The 15,271-nt window shown below is 53.0% G+C and overlaps 5 protein-coding genes across 5 annotated transcripts; 4 read left to right on the top strand and 1 right to left on the bottom strand.

The window, feature by feature from the left end:
• Positions 1 to 1,297: 1,297 nt before the first annotated feature.
• On the bottom strand, positions 1,298 to 5,466 carry MRS44_018832 (uncharacterized protein; the record flags this gene model as incomplete). The annotated part of the gene is made up of 6 exons (XM_065615338.1): positions 1,298 to 1,720; positions 1,869 to 2,309; positions 3,038 to 4,215; positions 4,261 to 4,839; positions 4,939 to 5,186; positions 5,237 to 5,466. The coding sequence occupies 6 exons, from the start codon at positions 5,464 to 5,466 to the stop codon at positions 1,298 to 1,300; spliced, it is 3,099 nt and encodes a 1,032-aa protein (XP_065471410.1).
• A 1,170-nt stretch (positions 5,467 to 6,636) lies between these two features.
• Positions 6,637 to 7,037, top strand: MRS44_018831 (uncharacterized protein; the record flags this gene model as incomplete). Its single annotated transcript, XM_065615337.1, has 2 exons — positions 6,637 to 6,781; positions 6,835 to 7,037. 2 exons carry the CDS (start codon positions 6,637 to 6,639, stop codon positions 7,035 to 7,037), a joined length of 348 nt encoding a protein of 115 aa, XP_065471409.1.
• Positions 7,038 to 7,638: 601 nt separating this feature from the next.
• On the top strand, positions 7,639 to 8,562 carry MRS44_018830 (uncharacterized protein; the record flags this gene model as incomplete). The annotated part of the gene is made up of 3 exons (XM_065615336.1): positions 7,639 to 7,768; positions 7,812 to 8,254; positions 8,428 to 8,562. The coding sequence occupies 3 exons, from the start codon at positions 7,639 to 7,641 to the stop codon at positions 8,560 to 8,562; spliced, it is 708 nt and encodes a 235-aa protein (XP_065471408.1).
• Positions 8,563 to 9,116: 554 nt separating this feature from the next.
• MRS44_018829 (uncharacterized protein) lies at positions 9,117 to 13,306 on the top strand (the record flags this gene model as incomplete). Its single annotated transcript, XM_065615335.1, has 3 exons — positions 9,117 to 12,851; positions 12,900 to 13,073; positions 13,184 to 13,306. The coding sequence occupies 3 exons, from the start codon at positions 9,117 to 9,119 to the stop codon at positions 13,304 to 13,306; spliced, it is 4,032 nt and encodes a 1,343-aa protein (XP_065471407.1).
• A 351-nt stretch (positions 13,307 to 13,657) lies between these two features.
• Positions 13,658 to 15,171, top strand: MRS44_018828 (uncharacterized protein; the record flags this gene model as incomplete). The annotated part of the gene is made up of 2 exons (XM_065615334.1): positions 13,658 to 14,836; positions 14,902 to 15,171. The coding sequence occupies 2 exons, from the start codon at positions 13,658 to 13,660 to the stop codon at positions 15,169 to 15,171; spliced, it is 1,449 nt and encodes a 482-aa protein (XP_065471406.1).
• Positions 15,172 to 15,271: the final 100 nt, after the last annotated feature.

Raw genomic sequence — 15,271 nt, 5'->3', positions numbered from 1 at the left:
GTTCTTGAATTTTATTGTAGGAATACCAGGGATTTTACCGTACATTCATGCGCTGTGTTGAGAGCATGTACATACAGATAAGCCTTTACTGGATAATAACCTTGTTCGATAGTTTCCTCGTATTGAGAGAGCATAGCGGTCAAGATACGGCCATGTGAGCTGAGCTGCTGCTACTGCGTAGGCAGTGCTATTACTCTCCTGATGGCCTAGAGCTCGTCGGACCATTGAAGCTGAAGCTATTGGCAGCCACTGGATGCGCTGGCGCAGGACAGGGCCAACAGACCCAACTGGAGAATCAATCTCCGTCTGCAAGAATACGGCGTGAGTCTAGAACCTCCTGCGGGTCAGGGTCATCGACGGGCCAGCAGTTCCATTTCCTCCTCGTTAGGTCCAGGGCCATGGGCGGTGCACCAAGACACGGGGCTTTACTTGAACCTGCCGTTTTGAGCTGATGATGGCTAGCTATGCCAGCCACGAGTCTACGAAAAATAGAGAGGCGATCGTGAGTGATCATGGCGCTGTTGGCTCTAGGTCATTACCGTGGATCCAGGCTATTGCCGTAGCGCTAGATTAAGTTCTAGACCCTTACCTTGAGCGGCCGACAAGGGTCAGGGGTCTCGGACAAGACCCCAGATTTCACGTTAGCCTTGCAGAATTGCTGGCTATTGACGCCAAAACGTCAATAGTTGGGAGTAGCCCTCAATACTACTGCCGCCGTGCATCTGGTTTCAGCTCCAATCTTGTCAGCCCTACAGTTCACTGAACAGCTACCGGTGCCGCTGATCCCGAGTCTGGATCTTTGGATAATTTTCAAAGAGTTCAGGGACTATCCAAGACTTGGTGCCAAGGCTTATAAGCCCCTTCTGCGCCCATAGTTGAGAATCTACCAGTTCACAACCAGGCCACCTCGGGCATTGCCAAGTCTCCTCGATCCCAATCATGCACTTCAACGCCGTGGCTGCGCTCGCCCTGGGCCTCGTGGGCTCTGCATCGGGCTTGGCGGCCCCCAAGCTGCCCGCTTCTGGTCTCTGTCCCAACGGCCAGTACTGGGATACCGCCAAGGGCTGTACCGCCTTGCCGCCGCCCCAGAGGCAAGGGTCGGAACCACTACATCCACTCCACTTTGGGACCAAGTAGAGTGGATGTACGACTTTTTAGGCAATTACATAGTGGATGTAGCACATATTCGACCGGAGTGGAATGGATATACACAGGTGGATTTATAAGTGGATTTATAGTGGATTTTTGAGGCTATTCACAACCTCGTCGGTGCCTATTCAGCCTCACTTTCAGAGGTTCACACTAACTCTTCAGCCTGTTGCTGCTGTGATGAATCGTCAACCTCGCTGGCGCTGTCCTCGTCCTCCAATAGCCATTTTGACTCAGCAAGCGCCAGCTCGTCGTCGCTTAGAGTCACGCAGCCGGCATCCAGCTTACTTTCAAGGTGTGACTTAAGCAATGGCTCCAGGTCTTTGATAAGGCCAGCACGGTACCAAGAGCGTAAAACCTGACAAATGGCGATAATATCAGCATCTAGCTTCGTACGCAGCCCCGAGACCATCTTGCCAGCAGCTGAAAATAACCTCTCACACTCGGCTGACATCGGCTGGATCGTCAGGAAGTCCAAGGCCATCCTGGATAACCGAGGATATCTGCTTTGCTTAGTGATCCAGTAACCAATTGCATCACGAACGTCGCCATCGCTGGCGTCACGATCCGTCTGCCACGCTTGGTACTCGTCACCAACAATAGTTGCTGCGTAGGCTGGTTTTGAGCTCGGCAGGCGACTGTTCTTCTCGAAGGGGTTGAAAAACCGAGGTCTTTTTTGCCGGTGGCTCGTCGTCGCCTCTGCTGTTGCTGGTTCTAACCTCGAGAGGAGCGTAATCGGACAGCCAGACGTCGGCAACCATCTCTTTTGCCTTTTCAACCCAACTAGGCTTATGAGCCCACGTTTCATCAAACCAGTCCCAACGATAAGCTGGATGGAGCGCCATAGCCGTATAGTAGATGGATGTCTCGTCCAGCCGCTGATAATATTCATCCAGTTTATCCCAAGCAAGGTTGATTCCGATGCGGAAGTGCTCTGGATCAGGAAAGTCAGCAGCAAGCTGCTTATATTCTTCCAGTGTGTTAAGCAGCAACTCGTAGCCAAGCACCACGTCCCAGATATTGCCATAGGAGCTAGTCCAGCCTTGCTTACGCCTGCGGATATGTCCATCACCCTCAAGCGTCTTTACCACGGTCTCAAAAACAGCCAGAATAGCCTCCAAATGGTAAAGAGCCTCCCAGTCTCTGACCAAGTCCAGCCTCTGAAGTGGCGAAAAAGACGGTCTTCGAGCTGCTGCTGTTGGCCTGGCTGGTTGGCTGACATCGTCAAATTTTTTTTTTTTTTTTTTTTTGCAAAAACAAAGCAGGAAATCTGTAGAAAACGCGCTCAATAGGGGTAGTTTCTCGTATAATGTTGTTATAAGATTAGCTGTAGGGGTGATCGACCTCGGCTAACTTGGGTCCAGGTACCTCGATTTAATAGGCGATTATATACAAAAATAAGTACTGTGAACTGTACACGGTCAGGGAGTATCTCACTGTATCTAAATCCACCTAAATCCACTCCATTACATCCACTTTCAGGTCCAAGTGTAGGGCGCCGTCTAGGCGCACAGGGCCCGTGTGCTCGGGGCACAGCCCCCCCTGTCAGCGGGCTAGGGGCACAGTCCCCTGACTAAGCATTTCTCGTTGAATTGGGGATTGATTGAAAGCACTTACACATTCAACGGAGTCGACAACTACCTTTCGACTATGATTGTTGAAATGGGAAGGCTCAAGTTGCTTAATTCAGATAAGTGAGGGGTGAGAAGAGCTACCCAAATTATACACAGCTATGACAGCCGGAGAATGTTCTAGGGCTTTGCCATCGAGTGATCGTCTAACACCCATGACTTCCAACAATGATACAGTCTTCTGTCCTACGGCTAGCTAAGTGCAAAGCTTCTTGTTCCCTGCTGTCCGTTTCTATTCTCTTCCAAATGTCTTTGACGCCCCTTCTTCTATTAGCCAAAGGATTGTCTCCCATCTCTTCAGCGACCTGGGATTCAATTCGCTCATCCTCAGCCTTGGTCCAGTCTAGATATGCCATCATCTCTTCTTTCGTCCATTCCCTTGACCCTGTTGACGTTGTATAGCTCTTAGACATCTGTTTGTAGTCCAGGCACCACTCATAGCTCTGCTTGTTATACCTGAGTGGGAGCCCCATCGCCCTGCGATATTGTTGGTTCGTCTTGATGCTGCCGGCCGGCTGCGCTGCGTACCACGCGCTTCTTGCGGCAACATATCTTCCATATATAGCCTGTGGCGAATCGTACCTCGGTGGCGATGGCGATGGCGGGCCAGGCGAAGGAGATGGTTCATGAACCGGGGATCCTGACCGCTGAGAGACGCCACCGGGCGAGTCTTGCAAGGTCCCAGTCACAGTCTCTGGCTGATCGGCGAGGACTTCCGGTGCCGCTGTCACTGCCGATGCCGATGCCCTTGTTGTTGCCGATGCCTCTGTTGCTTCCGATGCCACTATTGCTGCCGGTGCCTCTGTTGCTTCCGGTGCCTCTGTTGTTACTGATGCCTCTGTTTCTGCCAGTGCTTTTGCCTCTGCTGCTACCTTTTCCAAGAGCTCTTGATGCCGCAAGGGACATGCCTTTGTATTCATTTTGTGACCGACTTCATGGCATTTGCTGCATTTTGGCGGGGCCTTTGCCCTTGCCTTTCCTATAGTCTCAACGGCTTCAAAGGAGCTTGGTAGTCTTTTTGTGCTTGATTGTGGCAGATTTGATGTAGCAGCCCTTGCATCTATGCGAGTACGAGGCTCAAGAAGTAACTGCTTCTGCCCTGGGCGCTTGAGATGCCAATGCTTGTGGAAATGCTCAAGAAGAAGAACTTGACCTTGTTCTTGTAAGGTTTGAAGTAAGTGAGCGCAAGGTAGTCCCAGTGTTCGCATAAAAACGCCAGTGCAGCGAGGCAAAGGGAGACTATTACCCAAAAGCCGCTTTCGTTGCTCTTCAACCTTCCTCAACGCCTCAAAAGAGACCCAGCCTTGAACAGAACTATATAGAGCTATACGAAGCTCAATTGGTTGCCGAAGTTGCTGTTGGGCTTGATTCGACTGTAGCTGATGGACCTGATTGGTAACAGCTCGTGTAATAGCGCCCCAAGCCTCAAATAGATCTAATGTAGATGTATTTAAATAGCTTTTAAGCAGACTATGAATACCTTCAACACGAGAGGTAACAATAGTGCCAAAGTGAAGATGCTGATCAACCCAAGCTTTTACAAGCTTCTCTTTGTGGGGGTTTAGCCACGTTGCATGTAAATATCCAATCTCATTGACGTAGGTGGGTAGATATCGCTGCTCAAGCTGCTGAACCCGCTGATCAAAGGTTATCTGATCAGCTGATTGAATGATCAAATGCCACTGGTTGTAGAACTCTTGCCAACTAAGAAGCTCTGCCTCGATTGTCTTTGGATTTGTTCGATGTTGAACAAAGGCTGGCCGACAATAGGCAAGGACTGCCTTATTAGCATGCCAAAGGCACAGCAGAAGGACTGCAGATGGAAGGCAGATAGCAACTGTATTTATACAAGCTAAAGCACAGTCTGTAATAATAACAGATGGAAAGCTTGTATTGCAGATCTCATATAGAGACTTCAGTCGTTCGAGAGCCCATAGGTAGTCTTGTTCCTCTTCGCCGCTGAGAAATGCAAAGGCAATGCAGAAAGATCGTTGGCAGGCATCAACGCCGATAATGTCAAGAAGCGGCATGCCATACCGATTCGTCTTATATGTGCAGTCTAGAAGAAGAAGTTCAGAATACGCTTGCAGATAGGTAAGTGAGTCAGGATGAGCAAATTAAACTGCTGTAACCCGTCCTTCATTATCTACCTGCATACGATTCCAAAAGCCCTCTTGATCTAGCTGGTTAATAAGAGCATGCATTGTATTCTGGCCAAAGCGAGATGATCGTCGAGCTTCTGCAATGCTGTTAGAGATATCCTTCTGGGTTGCAATGGAATTTGAATGTTGCCGCATATAGGTTCTGATCTCCTTTGAGCTGATTCCAGCCTTCGTAAGATTGCTGATTGTTGATTTATCGTCTTTTGAGAGCCTTCGAAGAACAGGATGAGCAGTTGGATGGGTGCTTGGTGTGTGGTTATGTACAGCATATTGACTATCTGGTCGATGTCGTACAACCCAGCCAGATGCATCCGGTAACTCCTTTGGGGTGATAGAGAATGGGCAGAGAGTGCTTCGAGTGCAGGTTGCTCGAATACGGCTTCTTGAGGCGCTCGGAGGCCGACGGGCACGATCGCAAGTGAAGTAAACTGTAAGCCTCCCAGACTTGCCTTTGTTGGACCTTCCGGTAACAAAGGCATAGCCTCGTGGTGCTGCCCAGCGATTGATCGCATGGAATAGATCATCTCGAGATGCATATGTATGCTCAGGAGGTAAGCAGTCTTCCGGAAATTGATCCATTTAGGTTAATTGATGAGATGATGCAGAGATGAAGATAAAGATGCTTAACCCCTGAAAATCGCTCCCTCGAAATCGCCTAATAATAAATGCTTAGTCAGGGGACTGTGCCCCTAGCCCGCTGACAGGGGGGGCTGTGCCCCGAGGCCCTGTGCGCCTAGACGGCGCCTGTTCTGCCGCGTCTCTCCCGAAGTCACACGATGTCTGACATTTTCTACCTTCGCGGGATTTGTTATGTGTTCGGTCGAATTCGAATCGAATTCGATCGAGTCTTGGCATTCGATAGTTATCGAATCTATGGGAGACGCACTCGATTTGATTCGAGTCTGCGGGATGTGCATTCGATTCGACACGAATCTATGGGAGTCGCTTTCGATTCAATTCGAGTCTACAGGAGGTGTATTCGACTCAATTCGAATCTGCGGGAGTCGCATTCGATAGATTCGATAGATGTCTGACTCTGACTCCATTGGACGATACCGAGAAGCCGAATGGCTGGCTTGAGGCGACGGATGATACTTCTAAATAAGAGACCACCAACCCGTGCGGCCCATGGTTCGCCTGCTGCCTTGCTTGGGCATGAGGCTCGGCCGAGGGGTTAGTACGTTCCCGACCATAACCCATTACTGCCAATTCTGGCCACATCCGTTCAAATCGGATATTCTCTGAAGGCACTACCGTAGAAACTCGAGAAATTCGGCGTGGGTTTTTGCCCCATTATGCACGTTTATACCCTTAGCGTTCAGCCACGTCCACAATCAGCTCAATCAGAGAAGCAGCAGCTGATTTTATCCCCTCCTTATATCCAGAGTAGCCATTGGCTGATTGCGCTTTCAGTGATCTCCACTTTGCCAAGCCCCCGAATTTCTCGAGTTTCTACGGTAGTCTACACGTTATGTCGAGGTATGGAGTGGTGGCAGGCGCGTTGTGGGCCATTTTGAAAAGGGCGGTGAGTTTTGGTTGGTCAGCAGCGTCCGAGGTCGTGTGGGCTATGGCTGACTCAGAATCATGGAACAAAAATTTTCCAGCAGTGGCTCAGCCTGGTGGCTGGGTTGCTAGCCTGAACCTTTCCATGCAAAGGGACATGCCACGAACGCGACCTTCCGTTCCCATCCGCCATGGGGAATCAACCGCAGCCGAAGATCATCAAGGACAATCCTATTGGGAATGGCCTTGATGACTTTCGCGCTTCTTTCAATTCGATATGCGAAGGCGCGAGCATCTCCTGTACTCCAGACGCGTTTGAGGCGCTTGGTCAAGAAGGTAAGGCAATCGGCTCAGCGTCGCTCTGGTGTGCCCTTCTGACTATCACATAGACCTCCGGAAACTCGTACTTGCTTTCCTTTCAGTGGCGCAAAATCTTCCCGCAGCCCGTCTGCTTCCCGCCAGGACAGGTCGTGGCACACTCCGCAGCGATCTCTTGCAGTTGGAACTCTCCCTCGACTCGAACGACTTCAACCTCGATCGTATTAAACCTCTCCTGAGATTAGCCAGTGTGTCCAACAACCAAGTCAAGTAACTTGGTTGGTTGAGGTGGGGGGCCCACATCATCAGCATCAATGTTTATTGCCCCCAGGAGAACGGATCTCATAGGCCAGATGGCTACATATGGGGCCCCACCTCAACCAACCAAGTTACTTGACTTGGTTGTTGGACACACTGAGATTAGCTCTTGCCGGCAAACCCGACGATTCTTTGATCTGGAAACTCGTCTATGACGCCGTCACCGAATCGACCCCGCCTCCCCGTCTGACAGCGTCTTCCCTCCACCAAACCCCGTGGCTGCGCAATACAAGCAGCTTCGCAAATTCTTCCGAGCATCGCAAATATGTCGATGGTGCCGCACGCTCTTCGGGTTCTTCGCGTCGGCGTTGCTCTTCTACGCGCTGTTGTTCTTCGAAGGCGCGACTTTTAGCAGCTTCGCGTACGCGCTATTCTTCCACGGTAGCTGTTGAATTTGTGGGAAGGATGGCCAGGCGTCAAGAGCTGGTTTATTGAGAAGCTCGATTCCAAAAAAAAATAAAAATAAAATAAAAATAAAAACTGGGAAAATCCATAAGCGTTCCCCCCTCTCACCCAACCAACCGACAGCTTTCTGTGACACCGCGAAATTCACCACCATGGCGTCCTCCACCCCTGGCGACGATCCCTCGCACGACACTTACGAGGTCAACGTCCCCGTGCGCAGCGGCCGCGGCTCAGAGCCAGAGGCCTCAAACCCCGAAATCCGCATCCCCAAGATAAAGCCCCGTCACCGAGGAGCAGTCGCAGCAATCTCCAGAGGAGCTCGCAGCCGGCCTCGAGGGCAAGTACGTCGACGAGTTCGGCAACATCCTCGACTGGGACGGCACCGTGCTCGGCCGCGTCGAGGGCGACCTGCCGTCCATGGTAGGCCGGCCAGTCTCGGCGTCTGGCGAGATCCTGGACGCCGACGGCGAGGTGGCGGGCCGGGTATGCGAGAACTACATCAAGCCCAAGCTAGAGCCCCTTTCCAGCGGGCTACGTGTCAACTCTGAGGGCAACATTTACGATGAGCAGGGCAGCGTGGTCGGCAAGCTCAACGAGGCCAAGGACAAGGAGGACACCAAGGACAGCCAGGCACAGAGCGGTGCCGGGAGTAATAATCCAAAGCCCGCTGCGGCACCAAGACCGGACGAGCTGTACCTAGATGTCAAGTCAACGTTTGACGGGATCCAGCTCATCAACAAGATCCCAACCGTCTTCAACAGGGACCGTGTAAGCGAGAGTAGCCACGGCCAGAGTGCGAATCAGGGTCAGAGTCAGAGTCAGAGTCAGAGCGGCAGTCAGAATACCGGGAATCGATAGCTTCTTTGGCGCGTTTCAAAACCACGCTCCATCGTGTCATATCATGCATAAAGGTGGCCCTTTCGGAATAATAATACTCATAGAGAAACCCCTCCCCGTACGCTAGCTTCCTCCTCCTCCTCATCCTCCACGTTGGACCAAAAGCCGGTTCTACTGTACACGTGAAGGGCGAGCTCCAACGAGCTCAGGCCAGTCACCATCTCGATCCGGCCCTCTAACGTGCAAGATCTTCTCCATAGAAAGCCCTGAGGGTGTCGTCCTCCACCCCGCAAAGCCGGTTTTGCAACGTTGGAAACTCGGCCGACCCCAAGTCCAGACCAATCCCTCGTCCCGGAGCTCCCAGGAGGCTCCCATGCAGAGAGCTCGCTGATACGTCATCTCCCTGCCCTCGCCACACCATCCCGCCCAGTGAGATCTTCATCATGACGTGTGGCTGTTGCTCGAGTAGTCCGATAACAGGTGCGGCGCAGTATCATAGCTGATAGTCGTGTTGCTCACACTGACGTTGTGAGTGTAATTGACGTTATACACAAGGTTGCTAGAAACTTGTTTTCAACGTGTCCTAGACGCTATAAAGATGTGAGAGAACGTGGTGGATGGTTGGGCCCCAGACAAAAAAGTATCAATTCACACCATTCTCGGTCCAGTCTACAAGACAGAGTAGGCCATCTAGAAACTAACATTACGATACCCTCAAAAATTCTCTGTTGATCCCTTCAAATCTCTCTATTGACACACAAAGATACCCCCAATCCCGAAGCATTCGGACATCATGTCGAACGCGAAGGACCCTACCTCCATCTCCGAAGGCCAGGTCAAAGGCTCGACAAAAGACACTGCTCCCAAAGAGCAGCAGACTCCTGGTGCGTTCACAATCCTGCAGCCGAGCTTGGCGCTTATCGTCCCTATTGCAGTCAATCTTGAATCAGTCCCCCGGAGCGCCGCCGGCGTCGTGAACGATGCCGGGGATGTCCTAGACGACGCCGGCAACATCGTCGGCAAGATCGCAGACACCGACAACCTCAAGAACCTCGTGGGTAACACCGTCAACGCCGCAGGCGATGTTGTCAGCTCTACCGGCGACTTCCTGGGCAAGACCCTGCCCGTAGGACAGGGCAAGCAGGGCGAGGAGGAGGAGCACGATTCGCACGATGAGGAGCACAGCGAGTACACAACTCAGCCTGCCGAGAAAAAGTCGGGCGGCCTGGGCGATACCGTTGGTGGTCTTACCGGCGCTGTTGGAGATACTGTTGGAGGAGTTACTGGTAAAGTCGGTGATACTGTCGGCGGCGTCACTGAAACTGCTGGAGACACCGTCGGTGCTGTTGGCGAGACGGGCAAGTCCGCCGTTGGTGGCGTAACCGGTGGTCTCGGCCTTGGAGGCAAGTCAGAAGAGACATCTGAGCCCTCCAAGGAGGTTGAAGCCAAGCAGGAGACACCTGATGCCAAGACCGAAGAACAGAAGGACTCTCCCATCGGTCTCGAGGACTGCGAAGTGCCCGCAGGCGAAAAAGAGGCCAGCGAAACCCAGGAGAAGCTCAAGGAAATCCCTCCCGAAGAGGCAAAGGAGATCTCCGAGGCCAAAGATGCCACCAAGGAAGCTCAACCTGAAGAGCAGGAGACTGGCGACTTGACAAAGAAGCCCAAGGAGGTGACAGAAAAGGCCGAAGACGTCACCAAGGAGGTTCAGCCTGAGGAACAGGAGGCACCAAGCGTCCCTGAAGGTGCCCCTCAGGATGAGGTCCCTACATCCGAGATTCCTGAGGGCAAGGTTCCTGAGGGTGAGATCCCCGAAGGCGAACTCCCTGAGGGCCAAGGCCCGCCGTCCGAAGCGCCCCCACCCCCATCCGAACTCCCCAAGTCCGAGGCTCCCGGCGAAGAGGTTCCCGGTGGTGAAGTTCCCGGCGACGAAGAGGGCGAGTCAAAGGCCCCTGGTACTGAAGATCTCAAGTCAGTTGCTCCTGGTGAGGAGGCCGCCGGCAAGTTGGGCGAAGAGGCAGAAGGCAAGGTCGCCGAAGGAGAGGAGAAGGTTGCTGAAGGGGAGGAGAAGATTGGCGAAGAGGCAGAAGACAAGCTCGCCAAAGGGGAGGAGAAGCTCGGTGAAGAAGAGAAGCCTGGTGAAGAAGCTGAAGAGAAGCTTCCCGGAGAAGAGAAGCTTGGCGAGGAGGCTGAGGAGAAGCTCACCGAGGGAGAGGAAAAGGCTGGCGAAGCCGAAGAGGAGGTGGAGGAACCCCTTGACTTCACCATCCTCAAGGGAACCACCGTCGACAAGCAAGGAAACCTCGTCAACGACAAGGGCCACCTTATGGGACGCGTCACTGAAGGTGAAGTCAAGCAGCTCATCGGCATGAAGTGCGACGACCAAGGTATCATCTGGGGTGACTACGGCAAGCAACTCGGAAAGGCCGAGCCTCTCCCTGAGTGGGAGCGCGGCGAGCAAAAGGACTTTTCCATCCTGAAGGGCACAACTGTCGACAAGGATGGAAAACTCGTTAATGAAAAGGGAGATCCCATGGGCCGTGTCATTGAAGGTGAAATCAAGCAGCTCATCGGCATGAAGTGCGACGACCAGGGAATCATCTGGGGCGATTTCGGCAAGCGACTCGGAAAGGCCGAGCCTCTGGCCGAGTGGAAACGTGGTGAACAGAAGGACTTCTCTATCCTCAAGGGCACCACCGTCGACAAGGACGGCCACCTCGTCAATGAAAAGGGCCACCTTATGGGACGCGTCACTGAAGGTGAAGTCAAGCAGCTCATCGGCATGAAGTGCGACGACCAAGGTATCATCTGGGGTGACTACGGCAAGCAACTCGGAAAGGCCGAGCCTCTCCCTGAGTGGGAGCGCGGTGAGCAAAAGGACTTTTCCGTTCTGAAGAACTGCAAGGTCGACGAGGCCGGAAACCTCCTCAACGACAAGGGAGACATTGTCGGTCGTGTCATTGAGGGCGAGGTCAGGCAGCTCAAGGGCCTCAAGTCTGACGAGAACGGCAAGATCTGGAGCGACGGCAAGGTTGTCGGCAAGGCTGAGCCTCTACCTGAGTGGGAGCGTATCGAGAAGAAGGACTACTCCGTTCTCAAGGGAACCAAGGTCAACAAGGCCGGCAAGCTCGTCGATACCAATGGCAATGTCATCGGTAAGGTTGTCGAAGGTGAGCTGAAGGAGCTCATTGGAAAGCGATGCGACGAGAACGGAGACATCTGGAACGATGCTGGCGAGGTTATCGGAAAGGGAGAGCCGGTTTCCATCGCCGAACGCGAAGACAAGGCGTTCGCTCCTTTCCAGAACTTCCCCGGTGCTACCGTCGAGGCCGACGGCCGAGTCCTCTTCGAGGGTCGCCAAGTTGGTGAAGTCATCGAAGGTGATCTCAAGCTTCTCAGGGGTAGCACCGTCGATGAGGATGGAGACATCCTCGACCGTCGCGGCAACGTCGTCGGCAAGGCCAAGGTCTGGGAGGAGCCCGAGCCCGAGGTCGAAGCCGAGGTTGACAAGTCCGCCCTCGCCGGCAAGCGTGTCAATAAGGCCGGCAACGTGGTCAGCCGTGATGGCGAGATCTACGGCCGCGTCATTGAGGGTCACATTGGCTCTCTCGTTGGACGCATGTGCGACAAGGATGGAAACATCCGAAGCGAGTCTGGCGACATCATCGGCAAGGCTGAGCTTGTGTCTGAGGGTGAGCGCGAGGGTCTCAAGGAGGGACCTTTCGCCGAGCTCCAGGGCTGCACCGTCTCCAAGGACGGCAAGGTCGTGACCCCTGCCGGCGATGTCGTTGGCCGACTGACCTCTGGAGATCCCAAGGTCCTCTTCGGTCGCGCTGTTGATGACGACGGTGAGATCCTGGACCGCAACGGCAATGTCATTGGCAAGGCCGAGCGCTGGGAGGAGCCTGTCGTCGAGAAGAAGCAGAACCCTCTGGCTGGCCGAAAGGTGAACCGTGAGGGCAATGTCAACGACGACGAAGGCAACGTCATTGGCAAGCTCACCAGCGGCGACCTCCTCGTCTGCTCTGGCAAGGAGGTTGACCAGGACGGCGATGTTATCAACCAGAAGGGACAGACCGTCGGTCACGTCACCTTGCTCGAGGATCTTCCTCCTGAGCCTGAGCCCGAGCCTGAGGAGCCTGAGGAGACTCCAGAGGAGAAGCTCAAGCGAGAGCAGGCCGAGGCGGAAGAGGCCAAGAAGAAGGAGCAGGCTGAGAAGGACAAGAAGCTCGCCAGCCAGCTCGCCTACGCCATTGACCAGGCCTTGGACAAGATCCAGCCCCTCTGCAAGATGATCGACGACAAGATCAGTGCTGCTGAAGCCCAGCCCAAGGAGGAGCGTGATGAGGAGGAGCTCGTTCGACAAGTCCGACCTCTGATCGAGGAGGGTGGCAAGATCTTGACCGAGACCAACGGAATCATTCGAGGTCTTGATCCTGATGGCCGTATCCAAAGGAATGCGAAGCAGAAAGTGGCTGGCGGCGAAGCTACTCCCGAGGAGGCCCATCTCGCCAATTTGCTCAAGGAGGTGAGTATCACAAACCCCTGTGTCATGACCATTCACTAACGACAACAGCTCTCTGGCAGCATCACTTCGACCATCGACAACGCCAAGCGTAAGCTTGAGGGTATGCCCCATGCCAAGAAGGAACTCAACCCCCTGTGGGCTCTTCTCGCAGAGCCCCTATTCCAGATCATCGCAGCCGTCGGTCTCCTTCTCAGCGGTGTGCTTGGCCTGGTCGGCAAGCTTGTAGGTCCCCTACTAGGTCCTGTCGTATGTCCCCTTTTGCTATGTCGAATTCCCCTTGGCGTCTTTTTCTGCGCTACTCCATTCCCGATGTTTGGGCTAACAGGACACAGCTTAACGGACTTGGTCTGGGTGGTCTTCTTGACGGTCTTCTCGGAGGTCTCGGCCTCAACAAGGTGCTCTCGGGTCTCGGTCTCGGAGAGGTTGTTGGTTCCCTGACCGGCAAGAAGAAATGAGTAACATGATCGAATGCAAAGGGTTTTCGAATTGGTTAATTGAACGGTATCTGTAGGATAGGAGTTAATTGTTAGTCCACGAATGCTACGATTAGGTTATTTCGTCCCTGAAGAACAATTCCACACCTTGGGCGCTCAAGTGTTAGTAGGGTGGAGAAGCTAAAGCGGTGTATACCGTATATGCAGTTAGGGAGCCCATCTCCTGAGCGGTCCGAACGCATCACTTCCGTACCTAGCCCCACATGACCCCTGCGATGACGAGAGTACGAGCGGGGTACCGGACGTTTGATCCGTCAACCTGAACCCCCCAAAACACCACTGAAGGAGCCCTGAAGCAATTCGATATCATCAATGAGTACTCAATTGATTCCCGAGGGCGCGCAGGCTCTCAATGCCTATGACGACAAGAGCTTCATTAAAAAAGAGCATAGTCATCAAATGTGGCCTAACGACCCCACCTGCATAGCTGTTTTCCCGGCTGCCCAAGACCGCGGCACGCAATTTGAACATTTCAACGTCCCAAGGCGCGAATCTCATATCGCTACGCTGCCTCCAACGCCTCTTGAGCTATTCCAGCTTTTCCTACCTATTTCCCTCGTTGAGAAATGGGTGCATTACACCAAGATCTGGATCTCGTGGCTCAAAGCCAACGAGATCGTGGATAGCTGGAAAAAGCCGATGGGTCGAACATCACGTCTGCGAAATTGGGAAGGAACCTACGCCTCAGAGATCTACCTGTTCATTGCAATAATGATTTATATGGGAATACACATAGAAAAGAAGTTCGAGACCTATTGGTCTTCCCCTCAACCCGGCCTGCAGGGCACAGAACACACATTTATCAAGTTCATGCCGTACTGGAAGCTTCAGCTCATCCACCGCCATCTCCGCCCTTTTGACCACACCAAGATCGATGAGACCGATGTGGAACACTTGCCAAAGGTGTTCCAAGGCGTTGAAGAGTGGTCTGACAACATACAAGCAGTCTCAGCCGAGCTTTTTAGGCCGGGATCTACCCTTGCCGTCGATGAGTGCATGGTGCGTTATACGGGGAAATGTGACGCCAAAACAACGGTCAAGGGCAAGCCAGATCCAGTGGGTTTCAAGATCTGGGTTATCGCCCAACAGGGCTTCTTCCTCCGGTGGCTTTGGCACATCAGAGATGCGACTTATGGCACCGTTGGTATCGAGCTTGCACCGAAGAAGTTATCCACCCGTTCTCGGGCTAAGGCCGTCGGGAAAGAGCTGGCTAAGGAAGAGAAACCAGTCGCCTTGAACCCGACCCAAGCTGTCGTCATTGCCCTAGCAAATCTACTGCCAAAAGCGACATATCACGCCTTCATCGATAACCTCTTCTCGTCATCAGGTCTCTTTCGCAGTCTTCGAAATCACGGTCACGGAGCCACAGGCACGGCCCGTAAGAACTGCGGCATCCATAAGGAACTCGCTAACGATAAGGGGAATGACGGCAAAGTCAAGAAATCCTACGAATTTAACAAGGTCAAGGCGATACCGACCCCTGACAATAAAGTACGAATTTCTAACACTTTTGCTTTGAAATTCCCTACTAATCTGTGGTTATTCTGTACCCCTAGGTCAACCATATCGCTTGGAAAGACAATAAGCTCGTGTTATTTATGACAACCGTGTTTACTGGTGCCGACGATGAACGCGTTGAACGTCAAAGGAGGAAGCCGTCATCACGCAAGCCCGAGGCCAAGCCAATACGCCAATTCTTTGGTGACGAAGTTATCAAGATGGTTCAAATCCCGACGGTCGCTGCTGCTTACAATGAAGACAGCGCTCCTAATAGTCCAGACTGCAGATCAGGGCAGGGGAATACAGACGCCCGGTGTGGACGCTAAGTACGCTAAATCCAGGGTACCCATGATTGTTGCTGTGCCAACCATTTTGTTGTGGATATTTCCGATCAATTTACTGGTGCGATCCAGATCAACAAGGCCC

The sequence above is a fragment of the Fusarium solani genome (assembly GCF_023522795.1).
Source record: "Fusarium solani strain SB1 chromosome Unknown bctg00000017, whole genome shotgun sequence".
Lineage (NCBI taxonomy): Eukaryota > Fungi > Ascomycota > Sordariomycetes > Hypocreales > Nectriaceae > Fusarium > Fusarium solani.
The sequence above is the reverse complement of the archived record's forward strand: the minus strand, read 5'-3'. Positions and strand labels throughout refer to the sequence as shown.